The 15,041-nt window shown below is 43.7% G+C and overlaps 1 protein-coding gene across 1 annotated transcript in view; it reads right to left on the reverse strand.

Moving 5' to 3' along the window:
* The window catches only part of TOPAZ1 (testis and ovary specific TOPAZ 1), a 594,775-nt gene that overhangs the window by 87,886 nt on the left and 491,848 nt on the right, over positions 1 to 15,041 (reverse strand). The window contains exon 17 of the mRNA XM_077491472.1: positions 904 to 1,068. Within this exon, the coding sequence (XP_077347598.1) occupies positions 904 to 1,068 (165 nt within the window). The remainder of the gene's footprint in view (positions 1 to 903; positions 1,069 to 15,041) is intronic.

The raw sequence follows: 15,041 nt of genomic DNA on the forward strand, positions 1-15,041 counted from the left end.
TGACCGGCCGGGCTGCGTGCTCGGATAGGGGTCTGGTATGGATTTTGGGGGGGACCCCACGCCGTTTTTTTTCGGTGTAGGGGATTCCCCTTAAAATCCCTACCGGACCTAAGGGCCTGGTATGCTCCCGAGAAGGTTACTCATGGTTAGTGTTTTGGTGAAGCTATTTATTATCAATCAACTGTGTTTACTCTTTTTAAATCATAATGACATGCCCTTTGATATTGAGTAGTTTTGGGTGGGACTGTGGGCATGTGTGCGGTGGATCTGTGTGCTGCACAGACTTCAGACTCTGCCCACCCACATCGCTTTACCCTGCTTTGCTCTCATTTTATGTCTGTACACTGTACATTATTTCCCCACAGTGCGGTATGAGGAGTGGATGTGCTAGGGCTTGCATTCTCTGAGCCATGCATATCCTGGTCTGCCAGGGGATGGTCTGGTCATAGGAGGTGGGACAGACCAAGAGTGCAGTGGCCAGATCATCCAATTACACAGCACAGTGGGTGGATCAGACTGGGAGTCCTAGACTACTTCCTTCACCCACTGCAGTGAGCAGCAGTGTGATTATGCGTCCCCTGCCTTTACTAAAAAAAATACATGGGGGATTGAACAAGACTAGTGACTGAGGGGAATAGAAGACATCAGTCATCATTCTTGTAAACAGTCACCATTCTTGTAAGCAGGATAGAAGTGGGGCAAAGGGCTATTCACTGAACAAATAAAGCTGGATTTCTCACAGACAGGTGTCCTTTGCTGTGCAAGACCAACCAATTATTTGAAACGGTATGGAGCACCTGTACACATGTAATCAATTTCTGCCCAGAGTTCTGCTTTAATGGACAGCTTTCCTACTTACCATTTTTTATTTAAAGAACTTAATGCATTACAGAATAAAATTACCTTGGGATTCTTTAAAACCAGGAAGATTTTGAAGGACTTCAAAGCACAGGCTGTACATACTTTTACACAACGCTTCCTGCACAATACTGCAAAGCAAGCTATGACGCTTCAGAACATCCATCTGGTCACAGGGCCACACTGCACTGTGTATATTCCAATCACACTCTAGAACCAGCATTAAACGGGGGAAAAAAAAAAAAAAAGATAAACGCATTAGAAATGTATGTGTGAATCAAAATGTATTTTGAACCTCTCTTTGAACAGGAAAAATGTCTTGCCTTGCCAAAAAGACCCTACAACTCACCCAAGGGAGCCTATTCCTCCCAGACTTTCGGCTGTACTATTGGGCAACAATTTTTGGCACCAGGAGGTGGTGGTTCTCTCAGCCAAAGGACAATCTAGCAGTTACTGTGGAGGCAGCAATCGTAGGGTCTTGTGCTACTCTCAGGAATTTGGTTTTTCATAGTAATCTGCTCATTCTTCGCTCACCTGTCTGATGAAAACCACTATCATAGTCTGGAGTCAGGCAAGAGCATGGTATTGCTCCCCTGTCTCTCCTCACATGCCCCTAAGGGACAATTCTACCTTTCCCCTTGGGTGCCCTGCCAGATCCACAAATCTGGAATACTTGAGGAGCCGCAGCATTGAAACACATTATGTCTGAGGGCAAATTGATGAGTTTTGCAGAGCTTAAAGTGGATGTAAACCTAATTCATGAAATTTGAGCTGGGCACATACAGTTGTGCTCATAAGTTTACATGCCCTGGCAGAATTAATGTTTTCTTGGCCATTTTTCAGAAAATATGAATGATGACACAAAAAACTTTTCTTTTACTCATGGTTAGTGTTTGGCTGAAGCTATTTATTATCAATCAACTGTGTTTACTCTTTTTAAATCATAATGACATCAGAAACTATCCAAATGACCCTGATCAAAAGTTTATATACCCTGGTGATTTTGGCCTGATAACATGCACACAAGTTGACACAAAGGGGTTTGAATGGCTATTAAAAGGTAACCACCCTCCCCTGTGATCTGTTTTCTTGTAATTAGTGTGTGTATAAAGATCAATGAGTTTCTGGACTCCTGACAAACCCTTGCATCTTTCATCCAGTGCTGCACTGACGTTTCTGGATTTTTAGTCATGGGGAAAGCAAAAGAATTGTCAAAAGATCTGCGGGGAAAAAAAAACTGTACAAAACCGGAAAGGGATATAAAAAGATATCTAAGGAATTGAGAATGTCAATCAGCAGCGTTCAAACTCTAATCAAGAATAGGAAAATGAGGGGTTCTGTTGAAACCAAACCAAGGTCAGGTAGACCAACTAAAATTGCAGCCACAACTGCCAGGAAAGTTGTTCGGGATGCAAAGAAAATCCCACAAATAACTTCAGGTGAAATAAAGGACTCTCTGAAAACATGTGGTGTGGCTGTTTCAGAGATGGGCTGCATGGTCGAGTTGCCAGAAGAAAACCATTACTATGCAAATGCCAAAGTATGCCGATTACAATACGCCAAACAGCACAGAGACAAGCCTCAAACCTTCTGTCACAAAGTCATTTGGAGTGATGAGACCAAAATTGAGCTTTTTGGTCACAACCATAAACACTTCATTTAGAGAGGAGTCCACAAGGCATATGATGAAAGGTACACCACTCCTACTGTGACACACAAAGGTGGATCGCTGATGTTTTGGGGATGTGTGAGCTACAAAGGCACAGGAAATTTGGTCAAAATTGATGGCAAGATAATCAAAAAATACTGGAGGGACATTTGAATTCATCAGCCCGGAAGCTGCACATAGGATGTACTTGGGACATGCCAACATGATAATGATCCAAAACACAAGGCCAAGTCAACCTGTCATTAGCTACAGCAGAATAAAGTGCAGGTTCTAGAGTGGCCATCTCAGTCTCCTGACCTCAATATAATTGAGCCACTCTGGGGAGATCTCAAACGTGCAGTTCAAGCAAGATAGTCCAAGAATTTCCAGGAACTGGAGGGTTTTTGCCAAGGGGAATGTGCAGCTTTACCATCTAAGAAGATAAAGAGCCTCATCCACAAATACCATTAAAGACTTCAAGCTGTCATTGATGTTAAAGGGGGCAATGCATGGTATTAAGAACTGGGGTATGTAAACTTGTGATCAGGGTAATTTGGGTAGTTTCTGTTGCCATTATGATTTAAAAAGAGTAAACACAGTTGATTGATAATAAATGGCTTCAGCCAAACACTAACCATGAGTGAAAGAAACGTTTGTGTTATCATTCATATGCTCTGAAAAATGGCCAAGAAATCATAAATTCTACCAGGTTATATAAACTTATGAGCACAACTGTAGAGCTGTAGTATTTTCTTATCTCTCTCCAAAGTGCCAAGTCCTGTGCGTTTCTTCTGCCCCGTAGCTCTTTTATCGGCCTGATAACTTCTGACAAGTTCTTCAACACAGGAAATAAAAGCAGCCTGAAGTTTGTAGAAGCAGCCTGAAGTTTGTGTTGTGAGAGGATGCTATAAATATATTAAGAGTGTTTCTCCATTCAGAGCAGAGCTCTGCACATTCCTTCCTTCCTTTGCCAATGTGGATTGGGAGGTGTATGTCTTTCCTCCAATTAGCTGTCTTGGCTGTATGCCAATAATCCACTCCTAGTGCTGAACAGGAAGAGAAAATCCTGTAACACTGTGCACTTTCTAAAGAATGTATAAAGATGAAGACAGCAGATATGCATGTAAAACTTAGTAGGCAGATTTGTTTCACCCTTGTGTATCATCTGAGGCTGTTCACTTCATTGGGTATAGGAGAGGGTTTACATCCACTGTAAAGTGTTGGTAAAGTCTCGTTTTTGTTTTAAATAACAAACAACTCACCAGAACTTCTGGCCTCTCCCTCCTGTTGAGTGCCCCCAGAGCAAGTAGCTTGCTATGGGGGCACCCAAGTCGAGTTGCAGCTCTGTGTGTCCATTCAGACACAGAGCTGCGGTTCGGCCCCACCTCTCTCTCTCTCGATTGGCTAACTGACTTTGACAGCAGTGGGAGCCAATGGCGCCACTGCTGTGTCTCAGCCAATCAGGAGTGAGAGTCCAGGATGGCCGAGGTATTTGTGTACATCGCTGGATAGAGATGGGGCGTGGGTAAGTGATCTGAGACTCCGCCAATCATTTGGTCAAATTGATGAGACTTTTTTGGAAATGGCAGGCTGATCTGGCAGATTTGTTAGAAGATGACTGGGATGAATGAATAAGCCACTATATTACTAATATGATTTCCGCCAAGGATAAGTTTATACAGAATTCCTCTACAGGGCATATTACACTCCCAACTGCCTAGCTGCTATATACCCTATAAATATCCTACTATGTCATAGGTGTCAGCTTGTCAAAAGCACATTATTTTATGTGGCTTGGACCTGCCCCAGTATCTGTCCTTTTTGGGAAGCAGTACGTGAGGATACTAACGTTGCCTGTGACCTAGCCTTAAATTTGGATCCTAAGGTATTGTTGTTGGGTGTCCTGGATGGTGCAGAACTGTGCCATTATGTGAAATTGTTGTCTTTTAAATTACTTTTTATGCTTTTAAGAAAATCTTTATAAAATGCAAGGCTCCTCTACCTCCTATTATAACTTCCTGACAAGCTGCCATTAAAAATGTTTTCTCTTTCTAAAAATGAACAGACGAAAGCCATAATTGACTCCTGGGGTATAAATAAGGCTATACTTGACTGTGCTGTCCCCAAACAATTTCCACTTTGTCCTCTTTCCCTGTTTTTACCTACACTCCCCTCTCCCCCGCCTTCTTCCAACCCAACCCCCCATTCTGGATTTTTACTCTAAATCACAGGGATTATGATGGTAATGCCTAAATACTGGATTCTACCGGCCTATATATGGTCAAATGTGGATGTATCAACATCGGTTATCACTTCCTAATACTGTGCATGACCTAGTTTACTTCTGTACCGCTGACCCCATTTAGAATTAGAAGGTTTGTGATCCCCTTTAGTCAGTATAAAAAGAGGTTTTAACCACTTCCGACTGGCACACGACGATGTACGTCGGAAGAATGGCACGGACAGGCATATGGGCGTACAGGTATGTCCCTTTAAGAATGCCGCCATGCCATCACATGCGCGCCGGTCGCGAACCCCCGTGAGTCCGGTCGTGGGTCCCGCGGACTCGATCGCCGTGGGGATACACGCAAACGTCTCACGGGGAGGCTGAATGGGGAGATGTGGAAGTAAACAGCATCTCCCCATTCTGCCTAGCAACAAGTGACACTGATCTCTGCTCCCTGTCATTGGAGCAGAGATCAGTGTTCACTAACACACAGCCACGCCCCCACAGTTAGTAACACGCCCCTAAGATACACGTAACCCCTACGCTGCCACCTTCTGGTTAATCCCTTCACTGCCAGTGGCATTTACACATCAGTGCATTTGTATAGCACTGATTGCTGTATAAATGACAATGGTCCCAAAAATGTGTCAAAAATGTTGCGATGTGTCTGCCATAATGTTGCAGTCACAATAAAAAACACTGATCCACCATTACTAGTAAAAAAAATAATAATAATAGTAATAAAAAAAAAAAAAAATATATATATATATATATATATATATATATATTAATAAAAATGCCATAAAACTATCCCCTATTTTGTAAAGGCTATAAATTTTGCGCAAACCAATCAATCGCTTATTGCGATTTTTTTAAACAAAAATATGTAGAATACGTATCGGCCTAAACTGAGGAAAATTTTATTTTTTTTAATATATTATTGGGGGATATTATAATAAAAAGTAAATATATAATGCATTTTTTTTTTAAATTGTCGCTTTTTTTGTTTATAGCGCAAAAAATAAAAAACGCAGGGGTGATCAAATACCACCAAAAGAAAGCTCTATTTGTGGGGGAAAAAAAAAGGACATCAATTTTGTTTGGGAGCCACGTCGCAGGATCGCACAATTGTCAGTTAAATCGACACAGTGCCGAATAGCAAAAAGTGGTCTGGTCTTAAGCCAGCAAAATGGTCCGGTCTGAAAGTGGTTAAGCTGTACTTGCTATGTATATGCTGCAATTTTTTTAAATAATATAAAATATAATTAAAACAAATTTAAATAAAAAAATAAAAAATTGTAATCCTTTTTTTACAAAAATATATATACGCGCACACACACACACACAATCGCATACATACACACAGTATCTCACAAAAGTGAGTACACCCCTCACATTTTTGTAAATATTTTATTATATCTTTTCATGTGACAACACTGAAGAAATTACACTTTGCAATAATGTAAAGTAGTGAGTGTACAGGTTGTATAATTGTGTCAATTTGTTGTCCCCCCAACAAAAGTGAATACACCCCTAAGTGAAAAGGTCCAAATTGGGCACAAAGTGTCAATATTTTCTGTGGCCACCATTATTTTCCAGCACTTCCTTAGCCCTCTTGGGCATGGCATTCAACAGAGCTACACAGGTTGCCATTAGAGTCCTCCTCCAGTCCTCCATGATGACATCACAGAGCTGTTGGATGTTAGAGACCTTGCGCTCCTCTATCTTCCGTGTGAGGATGCCCCGCAGATGATCAAGTGGGTTTAGGTCTGGAGACATGCTTGGCCAGTCAATCACCTTTACCCTCAGATTCTTTAGCAAGACAGTGGTCATATTGGAGGTGTGTTTGGGGGTCATTATAATGTTGGAACACTGCTCTGCGGCCCAGTCTCCGAAGAGAGGGGATCATGCTTTGCCTCAGTAAGTCACAGTACATGTTGGCATTCATGGTTCCCTCAATGAACTGTAGCTCCCCAGTGCCAGCAGCACTCATGTAGCCCCAGACCATGACACTCCCACCACCTTGTTTGACTGTAGGCAAGACGCACTTGTCTTTGTACACACACGCTTGACACCATCGGAACCAAATACGTTTATCTTGGTTTCATCAGATCACAGGACATGGTTCCAGTAATCCATGTGCTTAGTCGGCTTGTCTTCAGCAAACTTTGTGGGCTTTCTTGTACATCATCTTTAGAAGATGCTTCCTTCTGAGATGATAGCCATGCAGACCAATTTGATGCAGTGTATGGTCTGAGCCCCTACCCCTTTCAACCTCTGCAGCACGCGGTATCTGGAAGAAGCTGATTGAGCACAGCTGCTCCTCTGGCCTCGTGGGTACTTTATGTCAGGATGCTGGTGACTGTGTACTATTAGGATAACTGAGCCAAATAGTTTTTCTCCTTAGGGGTCCCTACCTCTGACCCATCCCCCGCCCCCCCCCCCGTGAGAACTGTACTCTTGAAATTGAAAAGAATTGTGGCAGGAGATTGCACCACAGAGAAGAGTGTCCACCTATTTTTACTAGTGGTTCTGAAGTATCCCATACAACCTTATACCTTCTCCAAGTTTATTCAGCAAAATAAACCAAAAAAAAAAAAAAACACCCTACTGTCCCTTGTGTCAGTGTACCTGGACTGTGCTTTGATGTGTGCTGGCAGCCTCTGCACTAATAAGAACTGTCATCAACATTATTTCTGCTGCAGTATCAGGCAACATGCATGGACTGTGCTCTTGTTACATTAAATCATTATCACCATCATCCAGCGGCCCTATCGAGGGTCAGCCTGGCTGCTTCTGCACAAATAAGGAGAATTCCAGTCATTATGATTATCATGTAATGTGCATTGACTGCTCGTTACATTAACCACTTGCAGACCGGACCATTTTGCTGGTCAAAGACCAGACCACTTTTTGCGATTCGGCACTGCATCGCTTTAACTGACAATTGCGCGGTCGTGGGACGTGGCTCCCAAACAAAATTGACGTCCTTTTTTTCCCACAAATAGAGCTTTCTTTTGGTGGTATTTGATCACCCCTGCGGTTTTTATTTTTTGCGCTATAAACAAAAATAGAGCGACAATTTTGAAAAAAAAAAACGCATTATTTTTTACTTTTTGTTATAATAAATATCCCCCAAAAATATATAAAAAAACATTTTTTTCCCTCAGTTTAGGCTGATACGTATTCTTCTACATATTTTTGGTAAAAAAAAAAATCGCAATAAGCGATTATTGATTGCTTTGCGCAAAAGTTATAGCGTTTACAAGATAGGGATAGTTTTATAGCATTTTTATTAATAATTATTTTATTATTATTATTTTTTTTTTTACTAGTAATGGCGGCGATCAGCGATTTTTATTGTGACTGCGACATTGTGGGGGACCCATCGGACATTTTTTCCACATTTTTGGGACCATTGTCATTTATACAGTAATCACTGCTATATAAATACAGTGATTCCTGTGTAAATGACACTGGCAGTGAAAGGGTTAACCAGTGGGTGGCAGTGTAGGGGTTAAGTGTTCCTAGGGGTGTGTTACTAACTGTGGGGGGGTTGGGCTTTCATTTAGTGAACACTGATCTCTGCTCCAATCACATGGAGCAGAGATCAGCGTCACTAGTTGCTAGGCAGAATGGAGAAATGTTGTTTACACACCATTTCCTCCATTCGGCCGCTCCGTGAGACGATCGCGGGGATGCCCGCGGCGATCGAGTCCGCGGGTCCCGCGACCGGACTCACGGGGGTCCCGACCAGCGCGGGAGCGCGCCGCCGGCGGCGCGCTCCCGATGGCAGGGCGGCATTGAATATTGGACGTACCTGTACGCCAATATGCCTGCCCGTGCCATTCTGTCGACGTACATCGTCGTGCGCTGGTCGGGAAGTGATTAAATCATCATCACCCAGTGGCCCTATCAAGTGTCCCATTACAATAGTATCTGGGCAAGATAAGGGTTTAGCCCAGTATCAGGAATCTCCACTTAGACCAGATTTGTTTAGGTGTGTAAATGAGTTAAGCCAGAGAAGAAAATGGGAGAGAAAGAGAACAAGGGGTGGAGGGAACAGAGGAAGTTAGGGAAGGGGTTCACAAGGTAAAAAAGTTGGGCCTCCATGAACAGCCACAAAGAGCACAGCCAATCTAAGTGCAGCAATATTAAAACATTTTATTCCAAGGTAGACAATTGAATACTCACAAGATCATAGATGTGTCAGCGCATTGGAATGATTACGGAAGTACAGTGCCTTGCGAAAGTATTCGGCCCCCTTGAACTTTTCAACCTTTTGCCACATTTCAGGCTTCAAACAAAGATATAAAATTTGTATTTTTTGTGAAGAATCACCAACAAGTGGGACACAATTGTGAAGGGGAACGAAATCTATTGGATTTTTGAAACTTTTTTAACTAATAAAAAAATGAAAAGTGGGGCGTGCAAAATTATTCGGCCCCCTTGTGTTAATACTTTGTAGAGCCACCTTTTGTTGCGATTACAGCTGCAAGTCGCTTGGGGTATGTCTCTCTCAGTTTTGCACATCGAGAGACTGAAATTCTTGCCCATTCTTCCTTTCAAAACAGCTCGAGCTCAGTGAGGTTGGTTTGAAGAGCGTTTGTGAACAGCAGTTTTCAGCTCTTTCCACAGATTCTCGATTGGATTCAGGTCTGGACTTTGACTTGGCCATTCTAACACCTGGATACATTTATTTGTGAACCATTCCTTTGTAGATTTTGCTGTATGTTTGGGATCATTGTCTTGTTGGAAGATAAATCTCCGTCCCAGTTTCAGGTCTTTTTCAGACTCCAACAGGTTTTCATCCAGAATGGTCCTGTATTTGGCTGCATCCATCTTCCCCTCAATTTTAACCATCTTCCCTGTCCCTGCTGAAGAAAAGCAGGCCCAAACCATGATGCTGCCACCACCATGTTTGACAGTGGGGATGGTGTGTTGAGGGTGATGAGCTGTGTTGCTTTTACACCAAACATATCGTTTTGCATTGTGGCCAAAAAGTTCGATTTTGGTTTCATCTGACCAGAGCACCTTCTTCCACATGTTTGGTGTGTCTCCCAGGTGGCTTGTGGCAAACTTTAGACGAGTCTTTTTATGGATATCTTTGAGAAATGGCTTTCTTCTTGCCACTCTTCCATAAAGGCCAGATTTGTGCAGTGTACGACAGATTGTTGTCCTATGGACAGACTCTCCCACCTCAGCTGTAGTTCTCTGTAGTTCATCCAGAGTGATCATGGGCCTTTTGGCTGCATCTCTGATCAGTCTTCTCCTTGTCTGAGCTGAAAGTTTAGAGGGACAGCCAGGTCTTGGTAGATTTGCAGTGGTCTGATACTCCTTCCATTTCAAAATGATCGCTTGCACAGTGCTCCTTGGGATGTTTAAAGCTTGGGAAATCTTTTTGTATCCAAATCCGGCTTTAAACGTCTCCACAACAGTATTACGGACCTGCCTGGTGTGTTCCTTGGTCTTCATGATGCTCTCTGCGCTTTCAACAGAACCCTGAGATTATCACAGAGCAGGTGCATTTATACAGAGACTTGATTACACACAGGTGGATTCTATTTATCACCATCAGTCATTTAGGACAACATTGGATCATTCAGAGATCCTCGCTGAACTTCTGGAGTGAGTTTGCTGCACTGAAAGTAAAGGGGCCGAATAATTTTGCACGCACCACTTTTCAGTTTTTTATTTGCTAAAAAAGTTTAAAATATCCAATAGATTTCGTTCCACTTCACAATTGTGTCCCACTTGTTGGTGATTCTTCACAAAAAATTTAAATTTTATATCTTTATGTTTGAAGCCTGAAATGTGGCAAAAGGTTGAAAAGTTCAAGGGGGCCGAATACTTTCGCAAGGCACTGTATAAGTCTTTCAGACCTTATAAATCATAGCTGATAGCTTTTCTTGCATTCACTAGCGTAGACACCACTGGTCCCAAGATGCCACGGTCCTTTCATACCCTGGCTTCAATAGCCATGCCGTCAAATTTAGAGACTGTAAATTGGGGTGGAATATAGAACCTCAAGACAGTAGATCGGAGCGACGTGGAAGCATCCATGGCCTGTCTATTGTCAGTCTCACAGTCTCCGGGAACCAGGGCCTTCTGGGCCAGGCTGTTGCCACCAGAATGACTGGAATCCTCTCTCTCCGAATCCTGCGTAACAAATGTGGAAGGAGAGGGATTGGAGGGAAAGCATAAACCAAGGAGTACTGGCTCCAGGGAAACCATCAGAGACACAAACCGCTGTAGCTTGTTGTTGAACCTGGATGCCAGTAGGTCGATCCATGGCCATCCCCAACGTTGGCAAATTTCCTGGAACACCTCTGGGTGTAGGGATCATTTCCCCGGGCAGATCTGCTGGCGGCTGAGATAATCTGCCTTCCAGCTCTCTACTCCCGAGATATGGACTGCCAATATTATAGGCACACGTTCCTCTGCCCAGGCTAGTATGTAGTTCATTCCTGGTACTGCCTTGGTGGTTTACATAGGCCACTGCAGTGGCATCGTCGGACTGAGCCCTGATGGGGCAGTGCTGAAGCTCCACCTTCAGGATCATAAGGTCAGACGTACTGCTCGTTATTCTAGGACTTTGATAGGCAGGATCTGCTCTGTCCCTGATCATTTCCCCTGGGCTTTGAGCCTGTCTAGGGTCGATTTCTAGCCTGAGACACTGGCATCTGTAGTCAGTACTCTACAAGTTACTGGGAGAAAGGATTTCCCTTTCACAGGTTCTGATTCTGCAACCACCAGTTTAGGCTTAAGCATGCCTGAGGAGATAAGCACGTTGGATGATCCAGGGCTTTTCTTCCTCTGTTCCAAGTCAACAAGATGTCTTGTTGTAAAGGCCTGGAATGGAACTGGGCATAGGGTACTGCCTCGAAGGAGGATACCATCCTCCCTAGAAGACTCAGAGCCAAATGGAGGGTTGTCTGGTGCCCCTTATCTGGCGCACCAGATCCTTCAGGGCACAGATCCTTACGGGTGGCAAGAATACTCTTTCTTGGAACATTTTTAGAATCAGATCTAAATATTTTAGACTTTTCGGTATTTATGATCCAGCCTAAGCTTTTCAAATACATCACTGTGTATATTATTCTCTATTCTAGAGCCTGTACAGAGTGATTTCTGAGCAGGAGGTCGTCCAGATACCCAAGCACCAGGATCCCTTGGGCTCTTAAAAGACCCAGTACTGGTGCTAGGACCTTTGTAAACAACTGTGGAGTTGTAGCAAGCCCAAAGGGAAGAACCACAAACTGAAGATTACATTCCTCTACTGCAAAACGTAGGAACCTCTGATGAGGCTGAAAGATGCTATGTGAAAGTATGCGTCCTTTATATCGATGAAGGCTAAAAAGTCTCCTCGCTGGAGTGAGGTTACTACTGAGTAGACAGAATCCATCTGAAAGGATTGTATCAATAGATACTTGTTCAGGGACTTTAGGTCCAAAATGGGCCTTGTATCCTAGTTTGGTTTCTGAACCGTAATCAGGTTTGAGTAAAATCCTGTGCCCCTTTCGGATACCAGAACCTCTACAATCACTCCTTCATGCACTAGATCAGTGGTCATCAACCCTGTCCTCAGGGCCCACTAACAGGCCAGGTTTTATGTATTACCTTGGGGAGCTGCAGACTAGAATACTGCAATCACTGAGCAGCAAATGATATCACCTGTGATGTATTTCAGTTATCTTGCAAACCTGGCCTGTTAGTGGGACAGGACAGGGTTGATGACCACTGCACTAGATGATGTAGTGCCTGAAGCAATACGTTTATTTTTGAAGGACCCGAGGGAACGCTGGATCTTAGAAACCTCTGAGGGGGCACCCCTCGTAACTCCAGCTTGTAACCGCAAAATATAATTGAGGTGACCCACTCATCCTGAATTGTTTTCCAAATGTCCGCAAAGTGCAGCAGGCTTCCCCCCACCCGATGGAGTGGGGGTGTCACCTCAAAAGGAGGGCTTAGTGCTGGATTTAGAAGAATCTTGGACCCAGGGCTTTTTCTAGTCCTGGCGCCCTGTTGGCGGCAGAACCATCGTGACACCGAGACATTTGAGGAAGCAGTCCCTGGGTTTTTAAACTGGGATGTTTGGTGCTTTTCTTCACAGGAAGTAGAGAACTCTTCCCTCTGGAAATCTTTTGGATATATTTGTCCAAGTGATCACTGAATAAACGTTCCCCATGAAACGCGAAACCTGACAATAACTTTTTACAAGCAAGCTCAGCTGACCAGTTCTTAAAGTGGAGGTTTACACAAAAATGGAACCTCCACTTTTCAGAACCCTCCCCCTGTATAATACAGGTATTTGCACCCAGTTCCAGGAATAGACTCCCGCAGGAGTCACACCTCCTCCCGCTGTCTCCTGGGAAACACACAGGTCCCAGGAGATAGTGGGAACCAGTTGGACATGCAGCGGGACTCATGCGCCGCAGGGAACCCGCAACGCTTCAATTCCTGATCCCCTCACCGAGGATGGCGGCGGCGGCTGCTGAGAGCCGTGCGATTGATCGGCTTCGGCTGCCGACATCCCTGGACCCTGGGATAGGTAAGTGTCCATTTATAAAAAGTCAGCAGCTGCAGTATTTGTAGCTGCTGGCTTTTAATATTCTTTTTCAGGTGGACCTCCTCTTTAAGCCATGAACCTCTGCGCATATGTACAGACAAGAGAGCCAGATGAGAAACCTGCTGTATTGAATCCTTTAAAGCATCAACAGCAAAACACAGCGCTCGAGGAATATCTGTCTGTCTTTCAGGCAGATCATCCTACTGGTTAGGCCTATCCGGCCATTTGACTTGATTCTTTACGGACTGTCAAACAATAATTGCTGCAACAGCTGGCTGAATTGGCCAAAGAAAAGGAAGCCTTTAAAGTGGTTGTAAACCCTTACAACACACTTTGACATACAGGTAAGCCTAGATTAAGGCTTACCTGTAGGTCCAAGAAATATCTCCTAAACCTACACGGTGTAGGAGATATTTACCGAAAGACAGGCACCGCTGTCTGAGCGCGCCGCCGTCAATGGCGATATGCCGCGCGTGGCGGCTCCCGTGCGCATGCGCAGGAGTGACGTCATCGCGGCTGTGCCGAATGACAGCGGCGGAGCGGCGAGACCCACCGAGAAGATGGATGCGCCGGACTACAGGGGACAGCAGTGACATCGCTGGCTCCTGTGTCAGGTAAGTGACACATAATGGACTATTATGTGATGCATAGTAGTCCATTATGCTTTACCTTTGCAGGGAATGAAAGAGGAAGTAAACTCATCAGGGTTTACTTCCAGTTTAGTAACTCCAATTGCTTGTCAACAGGGTCTTTTCAAGCCCTGTGCGTTATCTACCGGACAAGTTAAGTTCTTGTTTAACCCTTTCATGACTAAGCCTATTTTTGGCATTTGGTGTTTACAAGTTAAAATCCATATTTTTTGCTAGAAAATTACCTGGAACCCCCAAACATTACATATATTTTTTTAGCAGAGACTCTTGAGAATAAAACAGCGATTGTTGCAATATTTTATGTCAGACGGTATTTGCGCAACGGTGTTTTAAACGCAACTTTTTTGGAAAAGGGACACTTTCATGAATTAAAAAAAAAAAAACGAAACAGTAAAATTAGCCCAATTTTTTTGCATAATGTGAAAGATAATGTTACGTCGAGTAAATAGATACCAAACATGTCACACTTTATAATTGCACGCACTCGTGGATTGACGACAAAGTACGGTACCTAAAACTCTCAATAGGTGACGCTTTAAAAAAAATTTTACGGTTACCAGGTTAGCGTTACAGAGGAGGTCTAGTACTAGAATTATTGCTCTCGCTCTGACGATCGCAGCGATACCTCACATGTGTGATTTAAACACAGTTTACATATGCGGGTGCGACTTCTGTATGCGTTTTCTTTGCTTCGCGAGCTTGCGGGGACGGCGGGCGCTTTAAAAAATTTTTTTTACATTTATATTAAAATGACTAAATTGTTTTTAAAAAAAAAAAAATTTGATCACTTTTATTGCTGTCACAAGGAATGTAAACATCCCTTGTGACAGTAATAGGTGGTGACAGGTACTCTTTGTGGAGGGATCGGGGGTCTAAAAGACCCCCCACCCCTCCATTACACTTCAATGTATTCAGATTGCCGAAAACGGCGATTCTGAATACCGTATATTTTTTTAAAACCGGCGCCATAGGCAGCCGAGTAAACGGGAAGTGACGTCGCTTCCGTGTTTACGATTAGGATACTGGAACGAAGCCGATTACGGCTTCGTTCCAGTTCCTCCCCAGCAGCCGGAGGCGGCGGATCTTGAA

The sequence above is a fragment of the Lithobates pipiens genome, unplaced genomic scaffold (assembly GCF_037356315.1).
Source record: "Lithobates pipiens isolate NorthernLeopardFrog02 unplaced genomic scaffold, aLitPip1_a1.2 Scaffold_19, whole genome shotgun sequence".
In the NCBI taxonomy this organism is placed as follows: domain Eukaryota; kingdom Metazoa; phylum Chordata; class Amphibia; order Anura; family Ranidae; genus Lithobates; species Lithobates pipiens.